The sequence below is a fragment of the Podarcis cretensis genome, assembly GCF_951804945.1.
Source record: "Podarcis cretensis genome assembly, chromosome: 17".
In the NCBI taxonomy this organism is placed as follows: Eukaryota; Metazoa; Chordata; class Lepidosauria; order Squamata; family Lacertidae; genus Podarcis; species Podarcis cretensis.
Window position 1 is genome coordinate 2,530,548 of NC_137187.1, and position 24,809 is coordinate 2,555,356.

General features: G+C 43.9%; 1 protein-coding gene across 3 annotated transcripts in view; it reads right to left on the bottom strand.

The window, feature by feature from the left end:
* Positions 1-11,371, bottom strand: part of SPAG17 (sperm associated antigen 17) — an 84,260-nt gene extending 72,889 nt beyond the window's left edge. For all 3 annotated transcript variants that reach the window (XM_079960211.1, XM_079960209.1, XM_079960210.1), the window contains exons 1-3: positions 11,231-11,371; positions 2,214-2,354; positions 648-737 (exon numbers count right to left, since the gene is read on the bottom strand). In XM_079960211.1, coding sequence (XP_079816337.1) covers positions 648-737; positions 2,214-2,354; positions 11,231-11,332 — 333 coding nt within the window. In that variant the 5' untranslated portion in view covers positions 11,333-11,371. The remainder of the gene's footprint in view (positions 1-647; positions 738-2,213; positions 2,355-11,230) is intronic.
* Positions 11,372-24,809: the final 13,438 nt, after the last annotated feature.

Sequence of the window (24,809 nt, forward strand, 5' to 3'; positions counted from 1 at the left end):
GGGCAGGGAATGCTATAGCAGTGTAGAGAAGGAACATCAGGTCTTAATAATACTAGTGGCTTGTCTGTAGTCTTAAACCTGAAGATGCTTTGAAGGAACACCAAGTTGGTTAATGGGATCCAGGAAAAGCATGCCAACCTTCCTCATGTGACTGAGACCTGGTGGCCTTCTACAGTCCACTGCACCTAGAGGAGTGCCAAACAAAGAGAAAGAAAAAAAGGTTCCAGAAATTCTAAACAATTATTTGTTTATGCCCTGGAAGCTCAAATCTTGCAAACCATGGTTTGGTATGATGACTTTATAGAGTCCAAACCTATACAAGTCCAGTTGTGCGTTGTGTGCCTTGAAGCTGTCTGTCTTGTTTGGGACTCCAAAATAAGTGCAGACGTGTGAAATGACCTCTGAAGTAGCACTTAGCTGCTCACCATATAACATCCTGACACATCACTGCTTACCCTTAGTATGTTGATTAGAAATGGTATAGTGTACACTATTCTACATCTAGCGTCTCATAAAAAAATGTTTCAAGGTTTTCTTCAGTACCAGCAGCAAAGCAAACAGCCCCAACCATGAAAGCATTCTCTTCCGAAGAGACAAGAGCTAGAAAAGTAATCCAAGCAATGGTAATTAAAAATGCTTTCACTCACCTCAGTATACAAAGGCGGTTCTTTTTCCTTTTCTTTTTCTTTTTCTTTTTCTTTGCCCTTTGGTTTGCTTACTTCTCCACTTCCCATGATCTGTAAAACATATATAATGTAATGAACAAAGACAAGAGAATTAATTTTCTGAATTTATTTTATGCTCCCCTAGGTTTGTAATAGGGACACGGGTGGCGCTGTGGTCTAAACCACTGAGCCTCTGGGCTTGCCGATTGGAAGGCAGTTCAAATCCCTGCGATGGGATGAGCTCCTGTTGCTCGGTCCCAGCTCCTGCCAACCTAGCAGTTCAAAAGCACATCAAAGTGCAAGAAGATAAATAGGTACCTCTCCGGCGGGAAGGTAAACGGCATTTCTGTGCGCTGCTCTGGTTTCTCCAGAAGCGGCTTAGTCATGCTGGCTACATGACCCAGAAAAACTGTCTGCTGACAAACATCGGCTCCCTCGGCCGGTAAAGCAAGGTGAACGCTGCAACCCCAGAGTCGTTCACGACTGGACTTAACTGTCAAGGGTCCTTTACCTTTAGGTTTAGGTTTATAATAATCAGACATCCTCAGAGTGAGATGTGTTGCTTAATGTAGACTACTTTAGCTGAGTCTGAAGACTTGGGGAAAGGTAAAATTTACCTTTTTTTTATTCTGACTAGCAAGCTCCTATGCCATATCACAATCTGATTTTGCAACTCAAAAAGGGCTTATCATGTGCATGCCCAATGATCCTTTGCACAAACAGAACTGGTTTTGCTACTCCTTAAATCCCTAACCTAATCCTCTAAGGAGAGTACATGTATTGAACTCTAAGGAAAGTAAGTATATTGAACTCTACACGGCTTATAAACATGCTGCATGTTAGACATTTAAAACTATCCTGACCCAAGTCTTAAACTACTACTAATAAAGCTCTTGTAAGGTACAGTGGTGCCCCGCAAGACGAATGCCTCGCAAGACGAAAAACTCGCTAGACGAAAGAGTTTTCCGTTTTTTGAGTCGTTCCGCAAGACGAATTTCCCTATGGGCTTGCTTCGCAAGACGAAATGTCTTGCGAGTTTTCCTGCGAGTTTTTTTCCTTTTTCTTAAAGCCGCTAAGCCGTTAATAGCCGCTAAGCCGCTAATAGCCGTGCTTCGTAAGTCGAAAAAACCGCTAGACGAAGAGACTCGCGGAACGGATTAATTTCGTCTTGCGAGGCACCACTGTATAGTGTCAAGACTCAACGGAGAGTACAAGATATCCACTCAGATATCTGACAAAGCAAAGGGGGTAAAACAACTTCCAATTTCCTTCCTCCAATCCAGTTTCAAGGGATGCAAATGAGCCCCGGAGTGATTCCTCTCAATCAAGCTACATCTAGTCTTTAAATTCTGTCTCCCTGTCAATGCCCACGTCCTTCTCCTCCAGCTTATTCTGAGAATCATATCCCAGGAGACCAGAAAGCATATTTCCATCCCGTGGCAATGGGGTGAGCATTATTTTACATCACTATTGGTAGAGATGCATTCTCGTTTCAGTTTTAACCCCAGCATCCACACCCCACCTCTCACCATTATAAATACCAAATACCTGGGCTAACGTTCCTTCCCAAGTCACCATGCTAAAGAGCCTCCGCATAGGCACCTGCACAGCAAGAGACAGGGCCTTTGTGTGAAGTTCATCCTCGGGTTGTTCCCCAACAACCATTGCGATACTGGGAATCCAATTTTCCTATCCCAAAAATAATAAAAAACAATTTTTACATTCAAGAAGTATAGACAACTACTCTCTTACCACCAGATGGCAATATTATACTGCAGAATAATTTTTTTAATGTATTTGACGCTAGCAAAATTCAGTGACAATTCTCTGAATGATTTAGACATACTTGCATTGGTTGTGAAAATAATATGAAGCAAAATTTCAAATTTATAATTTCTTACACACTTAGAAATGTATGGCACATCAAAACACACTTCAGAACAAATGGAATTTTATATTAATATCTGCAAAAACAAGCTACGCTTTTAAAATGATTGCTCAAATATGACCTTATATTTTCCATCAGGATATATATGGTAAGCTGTTAAATGCTAATGGTTTCCAAAGAAAGCTGTCACATTTGCCAATTCTTACTATGCTTTGTCTGCACTTCAAATACACCTAATTATTTAACTCCTATTTCTGAGGTCCACCCAAAATACTGAAACCAGCCACAGTAAAATTCAAATCTAAAGCTATTAGGCTAGATTTCCCAATCAAAAAGAGAGCTTCAGTGATATAAGACAAACGCTTGACAGTGTGGAAAGTAATCAGGATTGTCCTTGTGTTGCTATCTGTAAATGGCCCTTCTTTCAATTAATACACATCTCCAGTGTTAGCCAATAAATACACTTTATTAAAGGTAAAGGTAAAGGTACCCCTGCCCGTACGGGCCAGTCTTGACAGACTCTGGGGTTGTGCGCCCATCTCACTTAAGAGGCCAGGGGCCAGCGCTGTCCGGAGACACTTCCGGGTCACGTGGCCAGCGTGACATCGCTGCTCTGGCGAGCCAGAGTCGCACACGGAAACGCCGTTTACCTTCCCGCTGGTAAGCGGTCCCTATTTATCTACTTGCACCCGGAGGTGCTTTCGAACTGCAAGGTTGGCAGGCGCTGGGACCGAGCAGCGGGAGCGCACCCCGCCGCAGGGATTCGAACCGCCGACCTTTCGATCGGCAAGTCCTAGGCGCTGAGGCTTTAACCCACAGCGCCACCTGCGTCCCCCTAATACACTTTATTAGTCTTGCTTATTAAAGCGCTGCTTGAAAGGTTGGCAGCACCATTATGAAATTAATGGGCCATGACCTTAATAATAATGTATCAATAATGTATCAAGCCATCGTACATTTCACAGTTGTCAATGATAAAGTCCAGCAGCATTTGGGGCTCCAAATGTGACCTTCAGCAACTCTGCCACACCCCACACAAATTACTGAACTGTCTTCAGGGCTAAGATACTAATGATCCTTTTAATAAGAAATTGACTGAGCAATGGCTGATACTGTATCACTACATCAGCCTCGGTCAGCATCCCTTTAAATTAGCTGCACAGGTGTCATCTGGATTTACAGGGGCTTGAGGGAAGAGCAGAACGTGGCATTTATTTTATTTAGGATTTCATTCATGTATATATATATATATATATATATATACACACACACACACACACACACACACACAGAGAGAGTGGTGCCTCGCAAGACGAAAAGAATCCGTTCCGCGATTCTCTTCGTCAAGTCGGAAAAACTCACAAGACATTTCGTCTTGCGAAGCAAGCCCATAATATAATAATAATAATAATAATTTATTATTTGTACCCCGCCCATCTGGCTGGGTTTCCCCAGCCACTCTGGGCGGCTTCCAACAGAGATGAAAAATACACTAAAATATCACATATTAAAAACTTCCCTGAACAGGGCTGCCTTCAGATGTTTTCTGAATGTCAGGTAGTTGTCCATCGCCTTGACATCCGATGGGAGGGCATTCCACAGGGCGGGCGCCACCACCGAGAAAGCCCTCTGCCTGGTTCCCTGTAGCTTTGCTTCTCGCAGGGAGGGAACCGCCAGAAGGCCCTCGGAGCTGGACCTCAGTGTCCGGGCAGACCGATGGGGGAGGAGACGCTCCTTCAGATATACTGGACCGAGGCCATTTAGGGCTTTAAAGGTCAGCACCAACACTTTGAATTGTGCTCGGAAACGTACTGGGAGCCAATGTAGGTCTTTCAAGACCGGTGATATATGGTCTCGGCGGCCGCTCCCAGTCACCAGTCTAGCTGCCGCATTCTGGGTTAGTTGTAGTTTCCGGGTCACCTTCAAAGGTAGCCCCACGTAGAGCGCATTGCAGTAGTCCAAGCGGGAGATAACCAGAGCATGTACCACTCTGGCGAGACAGTCCGCAGGCAGATAGGGTCTCAGCCTACGTACCAGATGGAGCTGGTAAACAGCTGCCCTGGATACAGATTTGACCTGTGCCTCCATGGACAGCTGTGAGTCCAAAATGACCCCCAGGCTGCGCACCTGGTCCTTCAGGGGCACAGTTACCCCATTCAGGACCAGGGAATCCTCCACACCTGCCCGCCTCCTGTCCCCCAAAAACAGTACTTCTGTCTTGTCAGGATTCAACCTCAATCTGTTAGCCGCCATCCATCCTCCAACCGCCTCCAGGCACTCACACAGGACCTTCACCGCCTTCACTGGTTCTGATTTGAAAGAGAGGTAGAGCTGGGTATCATCTGCATACTGATGAACACCCAGCCCAAACCTCCTGATGATCCCTCCCAGCGGCTGCATGTAGATGTTGAAAAGCATGGGGGAGAGGACAGAACCCTGAGGCACCCCACAAGTGAGAGCCCAGGGGTCTGAACACTCATCCCCCACCACCACTTTCTGAACACGGCCCAGGAGGAAGGAGCGGAACCACTGTATGACAGTGCCCCCAGCTCCCAGCCTCTCAAGACGGTCCAGAAGGATGTCATGGTCGATAGTATCAAACGCCGCTGAGAGATCCAGCAGAACTAGGAAACAGCTCTCACCTTTGTCCCTGGCCCGCCGGAGGTCATCAACCAGTGCGACCAAGGCAGTTTCAGTCCCATGATGAGGCCTGAATCCCGACTGGAAGGGATCCAAATGGTCCGCTTCTTCCAGGCGTGCCTGGAGTTGTTCAGCAACCACTCGCTCAATCACCTTGCCCAAGAATGGAAGGTTTGAGACTGGGCGATAATTGGCCATCGTGGCCGCATCTAGAGATGGTTTTTTAAGAAGCGGTTTAATAACCGCCTCTTTCAGCGGGTCTGGGAAGGCTCCCTCACGGAGGGAAGCATTCACCACCCCACGAAGCCCATCGCCCAGTCCTTCCCGGCTAGCTTTTATAAGCCAGGATGGGCAAGGATCCAGGAGACAGGTGGTTGACTTCACTCGTCCGAGCAGCCTGTCCACATCCTCGGAGGTAACAGCTTGGAATTGATCCCACACAACTTGACCAGACAGGACTCTAGCACTCTCCCGCCCCAGCCCTGCTCCCACGGTGGAGTCTACTTCTTCCCGAATCTGAGCGATTTTATCTGCAAAAAAATTTGCAAAATCATTGCAGGAGAACATGTGGCCCGTACTGGGCCCCGATGTTACAGGTGGTTCCGCTAAATTGTGAACCACCTGAAAGAGTCTCCTGCTGCTGTTTTCTGCAGATGCAATAGAGGCGGTGAAGAAAGTCTTCTTCGCCGTCGCCATCGCCACTTGGTAGGCTCGACGTTGAGCTCTAACCTGTGTCCGGTCAGATTCAGAATGGGTTATCCGCCACCGGCGCTCTAGCCGTCTCAACGATTGTTTCATTGCCCTCAGATCCGTGGAAAACCACGGGGCTCTCCGGGCTCCATGCAATCGGAGAGGGCGCTTCGGAGCCAAACAGTCAATAGCCCTGGTTAACTCCGCATTCCAGCGGGCCACCAGGGAATCGGCTGAAAGGCCATCAACATGGGATAAAGCATCCCCTACCACTCTCTGGAAACCATTTGGATCCATTAAGTGGCGGGGGCGGACCATCCGAATCGGTCCCACCTCCCTGCAGAGGGGATGGGTCGCAGAGAAGTCCAGTTGCACCAGGAAGTGATCTGACCATGGCACTTCTTTCGTTTCACTTTTACTTAGTGTCAGATCACCAACATCCGTAGAGGTAAACACCAGGTCCAAGGCATGTCCGCGGCTATGGGTTGGGCCAGACTTATTCAGGGACAGCCCCATGGAGGCCATGCTTTCCACGAAGTCCCGAGCGGCCCCTTGTAAGGTCGTGTCGGCATGGATGTTAAAATCCCCTAGGACGACCAAGCTAGGTGTCTCCAGGAGAACATCCGCCACGACCTGAAGCAGCTCGGGCAGGGAATCCTTGGTGCAGCGGGGAGGTCGGTACACCAAAAGGAATCCTGTACTGCCCCTATTGCCCAACTTCCAGAACATGCACTCAGAAAACTGGGTCTTCCCAATAGGACGCCTGGTGCAAACTAATGACTTCCTAAAAATCACTGCAACCCCCCCTCCCCGCCCACATGACCTGGGTTGCTGTGCATAAGAGAAACCTGGTGGACAAGCAGCGGCAAGGACAGGCCCATCTGCTTCATCCAACCAAGTCTCTGTCACACATGCCAGGTCAAGTCCTCCATCCATGATCAAGTCATGGATGGCAGTGGTCTTATGAATCATTGACCTGGCATTGCACAGCAACACTTTCAGGTCATGTGGGTATCCCTTGCTGATTCTAGTATTCATCCGGTCAGGACCAGACCCGGAGGCAGGGATAGTCCTCAGACAACGACTAAACCTGCCTCCTCTGTAATGACATGGTCTGGTCTTAGCGTAACTCCTCCTCCTACCCGTGATCACTGAGATCGGTTGTCCCAGTGCATCCCCCCCTGTGGAACATGCCCCAGCCATTTTGTGGGCTGGGGCCCACTCCCCGGCAGCCCTGACCCCTCCCCTTAAGAACAAAATAACCCCTTTAAAAAACAACAGCAAAAAAGCAACAACACAAATAAAACAATACAAACAAAAAACAATAAAAATTATAAAAATTACAAAAACATAAAATCAAACAAATTCCCAGGCCCAATAAACATCCACCCCACCCCACCCCACCCCACATACAAAAAATTCAAAATAAAATTTTTAAAACATTTTAAAAGCACTCTGCACCCCTCCAGCAGTAACAGCAACTGTCCTAGTGAGGCCCGTCAGGCCCTGCTCTGGGCCAGGTGGTAAGTGGCAGGAAGGAGCAGGGCCCTCAGACACCCACGCAGGAGAGTCCTCCTGGGCAGCAGAGTCCAGCAGTCCTTATGAGGCTTCAGGCCCCGCCCCGGGCCAGATGGTGAGTGGCAGGAAGGAGCAGGGCCCTCAGACACCCACACAGGAGAGTCCTCCTGGGCAGCAGAGTCCAGCAGTCCTTATGAGGCTTCAGGCCCCGCCCCAGGCCAGATGGTGAGTGGCAGGAAGGAGCAGGGCCCTCAGACACTCACATACAGGAGAGTCCTCCTGGGCAGCAGAGTCCAGCAGTCCTTATGAGGCTTCCATAGGGAAATTCGTTTTGCGAAGCGCCTCCAAAACGGAAAACCCTTTCGTCTAGCGGGTTTTTCGCCTTGCGAGGCGTTCGTCTTGCGGGGCACCACGGTGTGTGTGTGTGTGTGTGTGTGTGTATATATATATATATATATTCGATATAAAAAATAAAAGCACAATAAAGCAATTCAGCAGAAATCAATGCAATATTAGTTGCAACTGAATTAATTTCAGTTGGATGTGAAACTATCAGGCACTGTAGATAACCCTAAGAAGGGCAGTAAAGCTGTGAAACTAGTGACTTGTTTAACTATGCTGACTAGTCACTTTAAAGCATTAGGTTCATCTAAGCTATGGTTTTCCCAGTAGTGATATATGGAAGTGAGAGCTGGACCATAAAGAAGGCTGATCACCAAAGAATTGATGCTTTTGAATTCTGGTGCTGGAGGAGACTCTTGAGAGTCCCATGGACTGCAAGAAGATCCAACCTCTCCACTCTTAAGGAAATCAGCCCTGAGTGCTCACTGGAAGGACAGATCCTGAAGCTGAGGCTCCAAGACTTTGGCCACCTCATGAGAAGAGAAGACTCCCTGGAAAAGACCCTGATGTTGGGAAAGATGGAGGGCACAAGGAGAAGGGGACGACAGAGGACGAGATGGCTGGAAAGTGTTCTCAAAGCTACCAGCATGAGTTTGACCAAACTGCGGGAGGCAGTGGAAGGCAGGAGTGCCTGGCGTGCTCTGGTCCAGGGGGTCATGAAGAGTCGGACACAACTAAACAACAACAAAAGTCTACTGTCTGCAGCTGGGCTCAGAAATGCCTATTGCCACAAAGGACCAGGCTGCTCATGAATTTGTGGCTGAAACAAAATCTGATCTGAGGATCTCACGGCTCATTTTTTTATTCAGTATATTTAAAATACATGAACCCACCCCCGCCAAATGAAGCATCCAGGGAACTATAGTTTGCTAAGGGTGCTGAGAATTGTAGCTCTGTAAGGGAAACAATTTGCAGGGTTATTTGGGTGAAGTGATGTGCTTTAAATGTATGGTGTGCTCTTGTTAGTCTCAGACCAAAATGATGCATTAGCTACTTGCTCAAGGCAGAGTATTGACACCTGTCCAAGGATCAAAGAAACTTCAAGGCCTAAGCAGCCAGTGTGGTATAGTGGTTCGTGTGTTGGACTGGGACCTGGGAGACCCGGATTTGAATCTCCACTTGGCCATGAAGCTCACTGGGCAACCTTGGGGTCAGTCAAGGCCTCTCAGACTAACCTACACCTCACAGGGTTGTTGTGCAGGTGGAATTAGGAAGCAAGAGAACCATGGAAGCCACCTGGGGGAGGAGGAGGGAAGGCGAAATATAAATGCAAATAATAACATAAATGAAAAGATCCTTTCTTTGTACACCACCTTAAGCTCCTTGGAGAAAATGAGGGATGTAAATGTGCTAAATTCCACTTTATTCAATTGGTGAGTGGGGGACTACTCCCAAGAATAAGCGTAGGGCTCGCCTGGGCTGCAACACATCACATGCCCTTCCTTCAATGTAAAACGCACTAAACGAAGAGGGAGACTCTGACGCAAAACTAGGATCTCTAGCACAGGTGAGCTCAGGTGAAGCTTGTGCATGTGTGTGTATATATATTTGTGTACATGTGTATCTGTGTATATATGTGTGCATATATGTTTGTGTGTGTGTGTGTGTGTGTGTGTGTGTGCATATATGTCTATGTGCGTACAGGTGTGTGTATGTGCATATATGCAATGCTTTTTTCTGGGGGGAACGCAGGGGTACGCATACCCCTAAGCATTTTCTGAATCTTTGTACTTTTGTCCAGTTACTGTTATTTATTGAACTATAAAACAGTGGTTTTCTTGAGTCAAAATGAGAGTACCCCTAAACAATTTTTAAAGAAAAGAAGCACTATATATGTGTGTACAAATATGTGTATGTGTGTGTGCCCATGTGTGTATATGTTTGTGTACATATGTGTGTGTATCTGTGTACGTTTGTGTGTGCATATATGTATGTGTACATGTATACGTGTGTGTATATGTTTGTGTTTACATATGTGTGTGCACATATATATGAATGTGTGTGTGTGTACACGTGTGTCTCCCCGCCCCACCCCAACCAACACACCTCATCTGTGTATATGTTTGTGTGTATGTGTGTGTGCATATATGTGTGTGTACATGTATACGTGTGTGTATATGTTTGTGTTTACATATGTGTGTGCACATATATATGAATGTGTGTGTGTGTACACGTGTGTCTCCCCGCCCCACCCCAACCAACACACCTCATCTGTGTATATGTTTGTGTGTATGTGTGTGTGCATATGTGTGTGTGTACATGTATACGTGTGTGTATATGTTTGTGTTTACATGTGTGTGTGCACATATATATGAATGTGTGTGTGTGTACACGTGTGTCTCCCCGCCCCACCCCAACCAACACACCTCATCTGTGTATATGTTTGTGTGTATGTGTGTGTGCATATGTGTGTGTACATGTATACGTGTGTGTATATGTTTGTGTTTACATGTGTGTGTGCACATATATATGAATGTGTGTGTGTGTGTGTGTGTGTGTGTGTATACACGTGTGTCTCCCCGCCCCACCCCAACCAACACACCTCATCTGTGTATATGTTTGTGTGTATGTGTGTGTGCATATATGTGTGTGTACATGTATACGTGTGTGTATATGTTTGTGTTTACATATGTGTGTGCACATATATATGAATGTGTGTGTGTGTGTGTATACACGTGTGTCTCCCCGCCCCACCCCAACCAACACACCTCATCTGTGTATATGTTTGTGTGTATGTGTGTGTACATATATGTGTGTGTACATGTATACGTGTGTGTATATGTTTGTGTTTACATATGTGTGTGCACATATATATGAATGTGTGTGTGTGTGTGTATACACGTGTGTCTCCCCGCCCCACCCCAACCAACACACCTCATCTGTGTATATGTTTGTGTGTATGTGTGTGTGCATATATGTGTGTGTACATGTATACGTGTGTGTATATGTTTGTGTTTACATATGTGTGTGCACATATATATGAATGTGTGTGTGTGTGTGTATACACGTGTGTCTCCCCGCCCCACCCCAACCAACACACCTCATCTGTGTATATGTTTGTGTGTATGTGTGTGTGCATATATGTGTGTGTACATGTATACGTGTGTGTATATGTTTGTGTTTACATATGTGTGTGCACATATATATGAATGTGTGTGTGTGTGTGTGTGTACACATGTGTCTCCCCGCCCCACCCCAACCAACACACCTCATCTGTGTATATGTTTGTGTGTATGTGTGTGTGCATATATGTGTGTGTACATGTGTATGTGTGTACGTTTGTGTGTATGTGTGCGCGCGCGTATATACGTGTGTACACGTATATGTGTGTATGTATGTTTATGTTTACATATGCGTGTACACATGAATGTGTGCGCGTGTGTACACGTGTCTCTCTCCGCCCCCCGTCGTCCCCCCACCAACGCACCTCCTCTAACCGGGCAGACACCAGCCCAGCCTCCCAGTTCTTGGAGCCGGTCCCGGTTGGCGCCGAGGTCCCGCTGCCGCTCTTGGGCCGCTTGGGCGCCATGGCCGCTTTCCCCGCAGGGACCAGAGGCCGAGGCCGAGCGGTCGCCTTGGCAACCAGAACCGGGCCGGCCCGTCGCGCATGCGCCCAAAGAGCCTGGCCGCCGCCGTCGCCAGGGCAACCCCAGCGCGGCCTGCCCTTCGCGTCCCAAAAGCAGCTCCTAAACATAATTATCAAGCCCATAGGCGTTGTTTTTATTTTATCTCCGTATTTATTTGGCGCCACTGACTGTTCAGCACGAAAATCCGGATTAATCCGTGTTTCTCAGCATCCTTTTTCCTACCTCGGCTCGCAGTTTTTCTTTGAAATGGGCATAACATTTTGCTCACATTAGGATATTGGGAAACCTGCCTTGGGGGGAAAAAAATGCATCTTGGGCTTTCTGCTGTAAACCGGCCTGTGGTCTTAAATAATAATAAAAAATACCTAAATAAATCACTAAATAATAAAAAAAATACCTGTCAAAATGTTGCACTTCAGGACTGCAATCCTGCTGATTTTTCAGAAATGTGTATTACGCTATGTATTGCAACGCTCTGTGTGTAAAATAATGGATCAATAATAATAATAATAATTTATTATTTATACCCCGCCCATCTGGCTGGGTTTCCCCAGCAACTCTTGGCGGCTTCCAGCAAAACACTAAAATACAATAACCTATTAAACATTAAAAGCCTCCCTAAACAGGGCTGCCTTCAGATGTCTTCTAAAAGTTTGGTAGTTATTTTTCTCCGCCTGCATTTTTGCGCTCTTCTTGGGCATGGCTAGGGACTCCCCTTAGGGACATGGCTTTGGGGCTGCCACATTGAACTCCTGCACTTAAAATGTACCACTGAGCTTAACACATGATCCTATTACACTGAGACAACTCCAGATATGATATGGAAAAAATATAGAGGGGGAAAGTGTATCGGAAGGCACTTTGAAGGCTTGGCAGGCATATTAAAGGCAGGCTCAAAAGGGAAAATGTATATAAATCACATAATCTGACATTACAATACGTAATATTATTTGAAAGCATAGCACATCCACTCCATGTCCACCTCCAAGGATAATGGCAAAGATGTACTTGGTCTTTGTCCTTCACCTGTACTTTGTACCAAAGGTGCAATCTCTTCAGCCACTGCAGGCTAATAAGTGCAAGATCAAGAGGCTTCTCACTAGATGCCCAGCATTTCAAGGGTCCTCTCACCTTTCCCACCAGTGTAGAGCAAAGTTTCTTTAGGGTATTTTATTTTATTTTATTTTATTTTATTTTGTTATGTACAGTCCTTTCAACAGAAGACTTGACATCCAAAATAAACCAGAATACAAGCAAAAACATGACTCATATATTTTCATTTGTACCAAATTCTTCCCAAATTCCCTTGTTTTTCTATTCTTTAATGTTAGTCTTCTTTTAACTCCTTGTTCTTAGCCTCTTAAATCACCTATGTATCCTTAACCATTTCCCAAGTATTGCCCTATGCCTCCCTCCCCCTGACCCATTGCTTCCCTTCACCCATGTGTGATCTTCTCTACATAATATTGTTTCTTGTTGTGTTAATTAAAGTTGTATTTATTGTTTCATATATGATAATCATCTTGTATCCTTGTGCACTTTAGCTACTGCATATTACATTTGCGCTCCAATCCCAGTTCTTTCCATATATTCCTTTACACACTCCCACTCTTGGTAAATTTTTTGACTAGAACAGCCTCTAATTGTTGCCGTTAATTTTGCCATCTCAGAAATTCACAAATTTTAGCTCTCCATTCTGATAGTTCTGGTATTTTTTCTATTTCCAATTTTTTGCCGCTAGTAATCTGGTTACTGCCGTTGCATATAGGAATATATTTCTTTTGTCCTTGGGGGTGTCACTGGATATTAAGCCCAGCAAATATGCTTCCTGCTTTTTGGAGATTGAACTCTTAAATATATTTTTAAGCTCTTCATGTACCACTATCCAAAATTGCTTATCCACCTTGCACCCCCACCACATATGATACATCGTTCCTACCTCTGATTAGCATTTCCAACAGAGATTTGAGTATTTTTTTTTTATAAATCTTTGCTAATTTTACTGGGGGAAGATACCAATGGTACAACCTCTTCATTAAATTTTCTTTTATCAGATAGCAAGCTGTAAAATTTACTGTATATCAATTTTCCATAGCCTGTGGAGAGCAAAGTTTCATAGCTTCTTCAGTATTTTACAGATTAGGCTCTGGAGACGTTCTTAATCATCATTATAATTATATGCTATCTGCAGGTTTAGACACTGCAATGTTAAATTATCTGTCTGCCCCATTCGTGTAGAATGTGGTGGGGGTGGTTGACTTTTATATCAAGAAGGGACACTTGGGTCAAGGAGCTGAACTCTTCCACCTTGTTCCTCCCCATAGTCAATCACTCAGACATACACACACCTTCCCAGCCTGGCTTGTATTGGACACAGGCTGGGGGAAAATGCTGGCTAGCCATGGAGAGCAAAGGTGAATATGTTACACACACACCCCCAATCCCTTTTATACATGAACAGAGCAGAAACTTGATTAAATAGATGTGACTGTCACCACCCCATCAAGTTCAGCCTACGTACTTCGCACTAGTTCAATGTACAGGGAGCTTTAGCCTGACCTCAGTGTAGTACTTTCATTAACAGACCAGAAATAAAAGGAAGTAGAAAGAAATAGAAGGCTTTCCTTCTACATTATGGACCAAAGTCTACCATCGTTGGTTTTTTCTTTCTTTTTGGGGGGTTATGCTTGAAGTGTTTCTCCAAGACACTAGTCCAAAATCAATAGTGGGTTGGTTAGGTCTGAATTTGAAAGCCGCAGTTCTACACAGAAGGCTGCTGGGAAGATTTGCCTTATAATGTATCTAACAAATTACAAATCCAAATGGGATTTACGTGAAACCAGTATTCTGGGGCTCTTGGCATGTCTTGGAAGAAGAGTGAGCAAACTGAACTCGCACAATAGTGTTGGAGCATGACCTCAGCCTGGACCCACACTGTGCAGTGACTTGGAGGTCTGCACAGGTGTGGGCAAGGCAGGCTCGCTCTCTGGCCGAAATCACATTCCAAATATTACCATATGTTCCCACACGGAGACGAAAGAAGAGAGAGGATTGCTGCTTGGGAGAGAGCAGGAGAGCTGCCAAGATAAAGAATTCATTACAGGGGAGTCATGTTGTGATCTTACACTGGAGACAAGTGAAATATTTTGTGTGATTTAACATTCTGTGAAAATATCCCAAAACACATGCTTTCCCCCCACCTCTACCCCTAACGCTATTATACCCATCTGGCTGCTCAGAGCCAGGAATCTTTATTTAAATTTCAAGCAAGTCTTGAAATGTTGCTCTTTGCTGAATTATTGATTCAGTCCAAAATTTCTGCTGGGAGGATACTGCCCTTCCCTGTTCATTCAAGTGCCTGAGCTAGTAGCAACCAAACGCTTTTAGTCAAGTACAAATGGGGAGGAGAGATAAATTGTGTGCAAAAAGAAAGGCGGAAAGGAAGAGGAAAGGAAGAAGGGAAGGTCACCTAAATAGTTGGATGAACCAGTCCTTTAAAAAAGCTGGAGGATGGAAAATTTGACCAGAAAAGGTAATAGACTTAAAAGATGGTTGGGAAATTTTAATTGCTACAAAATATAGCCACCTGGCTACTGGTTGAATTTGGGCAACTGGGGCATATGGCACCTATATTGCTCTAGCAATATAATTGCCATCCCCAGGCCACAATTTAAAGTCCAGGTGATGTCCTTTAAAGTCTTGAGCAGGTTGGCACCAGACTACCTAAAGAGCTGCCTGCACCTGTTATCAACTGGCCTGTACCTTAAGATCTGCTCTGAAGGCTTTACAGCAACAGTTAGGTTGGCTGGCACGTAGAGCAGGGCCTTCTTGCCAGTGGCCCCACAGTTATGGAATTCAATCTTACATGTGATCAGGAAGGCTCCTCCCTCAGTACATTTATACAGGCCTTGAATATAAACTTTCATGTCATGGTCTCTAGTGGCTAACCATAAACTGAGCTATAGAAATGATGTTGTGTGGCCTGGCTTTTGTATGCAATAATAATAATAATAATAATAATTTATTATTTGTACCCCGCCCATGTGGCTGGGTTTCCCCAGCCACTCTGGGCGGCTTCCATAGAAACCAAAAATACAGTAAAATATCACATATTAAAAACTTCCCTGAATAGGGCTGCCTTAAGATGTCAGGTAGTTATTTATCGCTAGGCTATTTTTTATTTGTATGCCAGTTTTTGTGAAGTAGATGTTCAAAATTACATTTTATTGATAATGGGTGATATCCAATTAAGGCATATTCAGAATAGAGCCAGCCACTGAAATCAATGGACTTTGAGTGAAGGTATATCCTGAAATACATCAGTGTACTGGGATTCTATCCAATCTTAAGTCTTCTCAGCCAGCGTCTCTGGAACATAGGATTGCGCATGTCATTTTTAACTTTTTGAAATAGGCTTACAGATTTAGTGTCTACACTGATGTACCAAGACAATGAACACCCCCATTCCTTCTTATCGGTATATATTATGATTCAGTGTCTATTTAATAAGTGTTATCAATAGCTGCCAGGGAATTATATTTGAGCTGCATATTTTATGTATGTATGTATATTACTGAAAAGAGCTTTACACTCTCTATGAAATTTAATGTCAAGGCACAACTAAGAATATGTGATTTGACATTAATTGACAGTTGTTATTTGACAGTGTTTGCCATACGACACGCCGGAGCAATCTGCATTTGACTGCTTTTGACAGATGATGTGTAGTAGCAATTGGCAATATTTGATAGCTGACATGTGAGAACAGTCAGCAAGTTTCTGGCAGCTGCCATGCAATAGCAGCACTCAGTAAACAAATATCAGCTTTTGAACCAGGCTTCCTTTCAGCCAAGCAAACCTCTGCTTTAAAAGCAGGCTAAAACTGAGCAAGCTACATTTGGAAATTGCATTTTGATAACTTGTGGAATTTCGGCGTTTTCTAAATCCCATAGCTGATGCAGACCTCCATTTGAACCCTGTTCTTTGTAAGCAGCTTTCCCCACGTTAACCGGTTTCATGTTAAGATGGCAATTTCGACAGCAGCAAAGCTTATTTCCTTTTACTGTACTTAAAAGCTAGGCAGTGATGCTAGAGATGACGCACCAGAAGAGTGTGCTGCAAGCCTCTGCTTGGGAGTTGCTTTCATGCACGTGATTCTGGAGCCCCAGGAAAGCCTTTTTTCTGTCCTGTTAGTTTTGTTAAAATAAATACATAATCCCAAGTTTTTTATAATGGCGGGAAAAGCTTGCTAGCTTTAAGTTTAACGTAATACTGTATCTATTGTCTGTGAACTGGTTATGTTTTTCCGTTTGATTTAAAGGTTACATCCCAGTCCTTGGGAAGACTTTTTATTTTATTTTATTTATAATATTTATTAAATTTTAGTTTAACAATAAAATACATAGATAATAACACAATCTTTTCCAATATCCACATTTCATATTCATCTTTGGACTTCCTCACGACCCTTGTTCCTGCTTTCTAAACTCATAAATTTTACCAGCAAATTATTAACTTGGTTTAATTCATATAATATAATTTTCCAATATTAATATCTCAAATTTTGGGATTTAACATACTCTTATTGAAACTTAATCATAAAATGTTACTTATCCAAAATTTATCTTTTCGTCTTCCAATTAAATTTAAATTTATATTCTTTATAACTAGTTTGTTGAAGCCATGTTTTTGCTAATCTTACATCTTTCTTAACATTCATACAATTTACAATATTTTTGTAGATAGTCCTTAAATTTCTTCCAGTCTTCCTCCACCAGTTCTTCTCCCAGGTCTCGGATTCTGCCAGTCATCTCCGCCAGTTCCATATAGTCTATCAGTTGCATCTGCCATTCTTCCAGTGTGGGTAATTCTTGAGTTTTCCAGCTTTTAGCAATGAGTATCCTTGCTGCTGTTGTAGCATACATAAAAAAGGTTCGATCCTTCTTTTGCACGATCTGACCAACAATGCCCAAGAGAAAGGCCTCTGGTTTCTTAAGGAAGGTATACTTAAATACCTTTTTCAGTTCATTATAAATCATTTCCCAGAAAACCTTCACTCTAGGGCAAGTCCACCAGAGGTGAAAGAATGTTCCTTCAGCTTCTTTACACTTCCAACATTTATTATCAGACACATGGTATATCTTTGCAAGCTTGACTGGAGTCATGTACCACCTGTATATCATTTTCATAATGTTTTCTTTCAAGGCATTACATGCCGTAAATCTCAAACCTGTGGTCCATAACTTTTCCCAGTCAGCAAACATGATGTTATACCCTATGTCCTGTGCCCATTTTATCATGGCTGATTTAACCATTTCATCCTGTGTATTCCATTTTAACAGCAAGTTATACATTCTTGAAAGTATCTTAGAGCTGGGTTCTAACAGTTCTGTTTCTAACTTTGATTTTTCCACCTGGAATCCTATCTTTTTGTCCAACTTAAAAACTTCTTTAATCTGAGCATAATGTAGCCAATCTCGCACTTTATCTTTTATTTTCTCCATACTCTGCAACCTCCAGTTATCTCCATCTTTTTCTATTATTTCCCAATATTTCGGCCATTTGGCCTCCATATTGAGTTTTTTCAGGGCCTTAGCCTCCATTGGTGATAACCACCTTGGGGTCCTTGGGAAGACTTTAGCATGCCTGAGCCCATTGGGTCAGTGCTATGGGGAGCTCAGTTGGTTAGAGTGTGGTGCTGATAACTGCTGAGGTTAGAGGTTTGATTCCTGTATGGGACAGCTGCATATTTCTGTGTTGCAGGGGATTGGACACTCAAGGCCCCTTCCAACTGTACAATTCTATGAGTCTATGAAAATGTGTTTGTTGTTTAGTCGTTTAGTCGTGTCCGCCTCTTCGTGACCCCCTGGACCAGAGCACGCCAGGCACTCCTGTCTTCCACTGCCTCCCGCAGTTGGGTCAAACTCATGCTGGTAGCTTCCAGAACACTGTCCAACCATCTCGTCCTCTGTCGTCCCCTTCTCCTTGTGCCCTCCATCTTTCCCAACATCAGGGTCTTTTCCAGGGAGTCTTCTCTTCTCATGAGGTGGCCAAAGTCTTGGAGTCTCAGCTTCAGGATCTGTCCTTCCAGTGAGCACTCAGGGCTGATTTCCTTCAGAATGGAGAGGTTTGATCTTCTTGCAGTCCATGGGACTCTCAAGAGTCTCCTCCAGCACCATAATTCAGAAGCATCAATTCTTCGGTGATCAGCCTTCTTTATGGTCCAGCTCTCACTTCCATACATCACTACTGGGAAAATCATAGCTTTAACTATACAGCATAGTTCATAGCTTCTCTGAGTTATTCAAGCCCCTTCGCCATGGCAAGGCAGTGATCCATGAAGGGGTCTATGAATATACATGCTATTAAATTCTAAACTTTGATGACTCTTGGAGAACACGGCTGTGCCTGTCTACTCATAAGTAAGTGAGCTCAGTGGGGCTTACTTCAAAGTGTGTCTAGGCTTGTGCTTGTTTGGCCAAAACTAAAACTACAAACATTCAGATGTCAAGGAGATAAGTAACTGCAATCTTTAGAAAATATCTGAATGCAATCCTGTATAGGGAAGTTTTTAAATATTTTATTATGTTTTTATATATGCTGGAAGCCACACAGCGTGGCTGGGGCAACCCAGTCAGATGGGCAGGGTATAAATAATAAAATTATTATTAAGGAAGGAGACATCCCTATTTTCATCAGAGAAATGTTGGAGGGTATGGATTTCCTTGTATGTATAATCTGAGCAGTGGCACACTGCGACTCTCAGCCAAAACTTCAAATGTAGTTTCCCCCTGCACACGTGTAATAATTGACACATTTGTATGAGGACACGCAATAACAGCTGGCTATCTAGAGCAGACAGAATAGAGATTTGCCATTGTGCTCCACCTCTATCCTTACTCGGGCCACATTCAAGCATGCTAAAAACATTTAAATCTCCTGCGCTGCAGCTGTCCCGGGGTTCCTGGCAACACTCTTGAACTTCTGTGCATTGGAGAAGGTGGCACATGATTGCCTAAGGAGATGGTGGGAGGTTGAACTATCAAATTCCAGATTTCAACAATAAAAGCCCTACATTTCCTGAGAACTATTTTTTATAGTTCCTTCAGATGCCCCAAACCTGTTATATTTTCTTAGCTTGCTAGCATGGACCCCATCTGAGAGCTGTTTCCATAACTAGGCAACCCAGTTAGAGCAGGAATTCCTCACATACTGGGGAGCTGATACAGGAAAAACACCTGCCTGTGAATTGTTTATGACTATGAATCAGAAAGAAGGGGACAAGGCAGATGGCCTGGCATTGCTAGTGTTTCTAATTGTCATTTGAGAAGGAGGACTTAGTCTGTGGTGCCAAAAGCTCAGTGGTGGAGGAGAAGGATAAACAGCGTGATGAAAGTGGAAGGGCTATTAATGATCACACCACAACATGTTTTCAGCTAAGCCGAGCTGTTGGGTCATACAGTTGAAATGAACACATAAAAAGCTGAAGATCCTTATTTATTTATTTATTTAAAAAAAACACACTCTAAATTAGTATGTTGTTTTGATTTTCTAGTAGTATAACAAAACTGGATTCATTCATTTATTCATTCATTTAGCATATTGCCCATCATCCACAGATCTCAGGGCTGGTCACAACATAAAAATACAAGATAAAAACACAAAATACATAATAAAAACAACAAAACAAATCACAGATCAATAAACCTCCTCTCACAAACACATTTAAAAGGGTATATAGGATGATAATCAGCCGAAGGCCTGGTTGAAGAGAAACGTTTTTGCCTGGTACCTAAAGGCACCTGGGGGAATAGCATCTCAGATATCAGCCACCTGGAGACTCTTCTGCCCATAGTCGCAGCCATAGTTCTCCCCACTCCAGCCCAGGAGTAAAGGGACATCGTGGCGGGAGGGAGGGGGATAGCTATTCCAGACAGCTGGCACTATCTGTGAAAAGAGAAGAGAAGCAACCTCAGACCATCTCAGCATGGAATCTAGCAGGTCTGCAGATTCTGATCCACATATTGTTCTGGTTGCTGAGGATCAGATGAGTTCACTTCAGAAGCTGAGCCCACTGAATTCTTCCCTCACCCCTAAGGCTTGGGGTTGGATGTGCTTGATGAAGACTGAAGTAAGAAGAGAACTGTCACACATTTGTGGGCGACCACTTTGGTATTTCTTGCTTCTCCTTGTCAAGACAAGATCCATTTGTACAGAACACATTTGTAGAGCAGACATACCGTATTTTTCGCTCTGTAAGACGCACCAGACCACAAGACGCACCTAGTTTTTGGAGGAGGAAAACAAGAAAAAAAATATTCTGAATCTCAGAAGCCAGAACAACAAGAGGGATCGCTGTGCAGTGAAAGCAGTGATCCCTCTTGCTGTTCTGGCTTCTGGGATAGCTGCGCAGCCTGCATTCGCTCCATAAGACGCACACACATTTCCCCTTACTTTTTAGGAGGGAAAAAGTGAGTCTTATAGAGCAAAAAATATGGTACATTATTCACCTTGTTGACAATCCCTCCTATTTGAACCCGACGATAGTTGACACCAGTGGTTTACCTACAAACAGCTAGCAAATGCAGTCACAAATCCTGAATAGGGATGGAAGAATCTGTCGATTTCAGTTTCTCTCAAGTTCTCTTTCCCCCCAAATCTTAAATTCAGTTCTCCATATTTCCACATGAGTGTGCAATTTTTTTAATTATAAAAAGTCCTCATGAAAATTAATCAGCATTTAAATCGAATTTCTGCTAATATACACACGTGAATGCGATTGTGTCCAACTTACACATTTTTGCAAAGCAGGTTTGCCTAATACACGCATTATTCACTAGGATATTCATTTGCACGCACACTTTACCATAGCATACTCATGTTTGTACACATTCATTGGCTGGGAAATTGTGAATTTCGAAGGATGGCTGTGTTTCAGTTCTTGTATTGTTTGGGGAAAGGCAAATTAGGGAGGTTATGTCTTAATGGAAACAGAATCAAATTTATCACTGCAAATAACAAGGAACATTCCTATATGCAATATCTTCTGGAGGGAGAGAGGAAAACAAAACTGTTAAAATGGCTGCATCTCCTCCATGTTACTCCTGCCGCAATTCCTCTTGCAGACAGATGCCTCTCCTCCTTCTCTCTCTCTCTCTCTCTCTTTCTCTCTCTCTCTCTCTGAAGTTCACCCCACACCAATCCCTTCTGCGCAGCTGTTGTCCATCTGGCTGCCCTTGGTTCCTTGTCAGCTGTTTGATGTCACCTATCAATCTTCCATTTTTGCTACAAATCTCTGATGATCAAGTTTCACATTTCTAGGGCCCTGGTTATAAAGCTGCCTTCATTGGCATTATCAGTAATTATAACAAAAAAATCTTAGGAAACTCCTCGTTGCATAAACAGACACTCAATTCCCATCTGTTGCTTTAGGACATTCATATTTGGACAAACCACCCCAGATTTTTTGATGAGCTGTTCAACCACATATACCCTAAACTTAATTCAGCTGCCTTTCTGAAAAGGAAATTTTAAATAGCTTAAAGTCACTATTTTACTCTCTCGTTGTTAACCCTTATGTTGCATTGACTTCTTTGCAATTTCTGTGCTCCTCAACATCTCCTTAACCTTCTATGAACTGAACTGAAGTCAAGATGACAGGCACCTCCTCTTCTTTTATCATGCGCTGTAGCCAGAGCCCCCAATGCTCCCATACTCCAGCACAGGGAATCACCAATTGCAACCCGGATATGAAATGTCTGATAGCTCAATTGGCTGCAGCAGCATGATCCTGATAATGCCAAGGTTGCAGGTTCGATCCCTGTTAGAGACAGCTGCATAGTCCTGCACTGCAATTGATTGGATTAAATGATCCACAGGCTCCCTTCCAACTCTATGATTCCATGAGTGTAGCAGAGCCACTCTGAGCCTGCAAAATCCACAAAAGATATATGGGTGATACTTAAGAATTTAACAAGGGTGCCAACCCCCAAACCCAGGGCAGACTTATAGGATGACTTAAAGGTAAATATAAAGGCTGACAACAATGTAGTCCAGTTCCTGTCAACTGTCCAGTTTTAAGCTACAGTGGTACCTCAGGTTACATACGCTTCAGGTTACACACTCCGCTAACCCAGAAATAGTGCTTCAGGTTAAGAACTTTGCTTCAGGATAAGAACAGAAATCAGGTTCCGGTGGTGCGGCGGGAGCAGGAGGCCCCATTAGCTAAGTTTTCTAAACAATCACATTAAGACATCAATACACTATCGAGACTTGGACAACAGCCTGGATTGGAGTGGAGTCAGGGAAGGCTGCGCTGGCAAATAGGCAGTTGAAAATATGTTGTTGTTTAGTCGTGTCCACCTCTTTGTGACTCCCTGGACCAGAGCACGCCAGGCACTCCTGTCTTCCCCTGTCTCCCGCAGTTTGGTCAAACTCATGCTGGTCCCTTCCAGAACACTGTCCAACCATCTCGTCCTCTGTCGTCCCCTTCTCCATGTGCCCTCCATCTTTCCCAACATCAGGGTCTTTTCCAGGAAGTCTTCTCTTCTCATGAGGTGGCCAAAGTCTTGGAGCCTCAGCTTCAGGATCTGTCCTTCCAGTGAGCACTCAGGGCTGATTTCCTTCAGAATGGATAGGTTTGATCTTCTTGTAGTCCATGGGACTCTCAAGAGTCTCCTCCAGCACCAGAATTCAAAAGCATCAATTCTTCGGCGATCAGCCTTCTTTATGGTCCAGCTCTCACTTCCATACATCACTACTGGGAAAACCATAGCTTTAACTATACGGACCTTTGTTGGTAAGGTGATGTCTCTGCTTTTTAAGATGCTGTCTAGGTTTGCTATCGCCTTTCTCCCAAGGACCATTTGCCAAGGTGAAACTACCTGTGCCACCAACCAACAAAGCTGAGTTATTGCTAGGCCTACCGAACCCAACTTAAGCAGAGACTCTCCTCCACAAATGGGAAGGGTTTAAACCTCAGAAAGAAATAGAAAATGGGGTGGGCCCTGTGAAGAATACCTTGTCCTATGGTTTATGGTCTCTCACCTTGAGATTTAACTCTTTCCATTGAAGACACTGAGAAGGAAGTTCAGGTCAAATCAAGATCTGGCAATCCAATCTCTGCATAGCTGTCAACTTTTCCCTTTTCTTGCGAGGAATCCTATTTGGTATAAGGGAATTTCTCTTAAAAAAAGGGAAACGTTGACAGCTATGAATCTCTGGGAGGCAGCACCCTCACCCAAGTAGAGTGGTACCTCGGGTTAAGTACTTAATTTGTTCCGGAGGTCCGTTCTTAACCTGAAACTGTTCTTAACCTGAAGCACCACTTTAGCTAATGGGGCCTCCCACTGCTGCTGTGCGATTTCTGTTCTTATCCTGAAGCAAAGTTCTTAACCTGAAGCACTATTTCTGGGTTAGCGGAGTGAGTAACCTGAAGCGTATGTAACCTGAAGTGTATGGAACCCGAGGTACCACTGTACAATTCTTTGAGGAAAGTCATTGAAGTTTAATTAGGCTGGATACACACACATATCTATACAGTGTAGATATACGTTCATAGCTCACAGTCTTTCCTCTCCATCTTCAAGTGTGCATTTTTGACAGTCAGTAGTGCTGTTAAATATATACAGTGTAACTCGGGTTACAGATGCTTCACGTTACAGATGCTTCAGGTTACAGACTCCACTAACCCAGAAATAGTACCTCAGGTTAAGAACTTTGCTTCAGAATGCGAACAGAAATCGTGTGGCGGCGGCACAGCAGCAGCAGTGGGAGGCCCCATTAGCTAAAGTGGTGCTTCAGGTTAAGAACAGTTTCATGTTAAGAACAGACTTCCAGAACAAATTAAGTTCTTAACCCGAGGTATCACTGTATAGGCCATTTCCCCCAATCTGTCCAAGAAGCCCCAGGCTGTTTAGCACAGACATTTGCCCTGGTCTTGACAATGAGGCAGAGGAATAAGAGCTGACTACCTCCTATGGGATGCGAGAGAGTTTTCTTCGTTCACTGTGACACTATGGGCTAATAGAAGGAAAATATTGATGTTTTATTAAATTACTCCTCTATTTCAGATCACATAACATGTCTAAGATCTAAACAATGATCCTGCTCTGGAGGAATGCCTGTCTGAGACTGATGAGATAAACGTTGTGTGGGAAGATCTCTCAAGGTTTGCTAAATTACTTCCCTTATTTAATTAGAAATTAATTGAAAACACTCCTTGTTCAACAGCTCTATACTTAAAACCTGATTTGTTGATAATAGCCTCGTTCCCCTTGCAATATTCCCTACAGATTTGACCATAATTATGTCCCTGATTTTACACTTTCAGGTCCTCTTGAAAGAAAACTAGAATTGGAGATAATTGATTAATAGGCATATAAGGCAATGTGTGAAGCCACATCCCAGGCAAATCTCTGA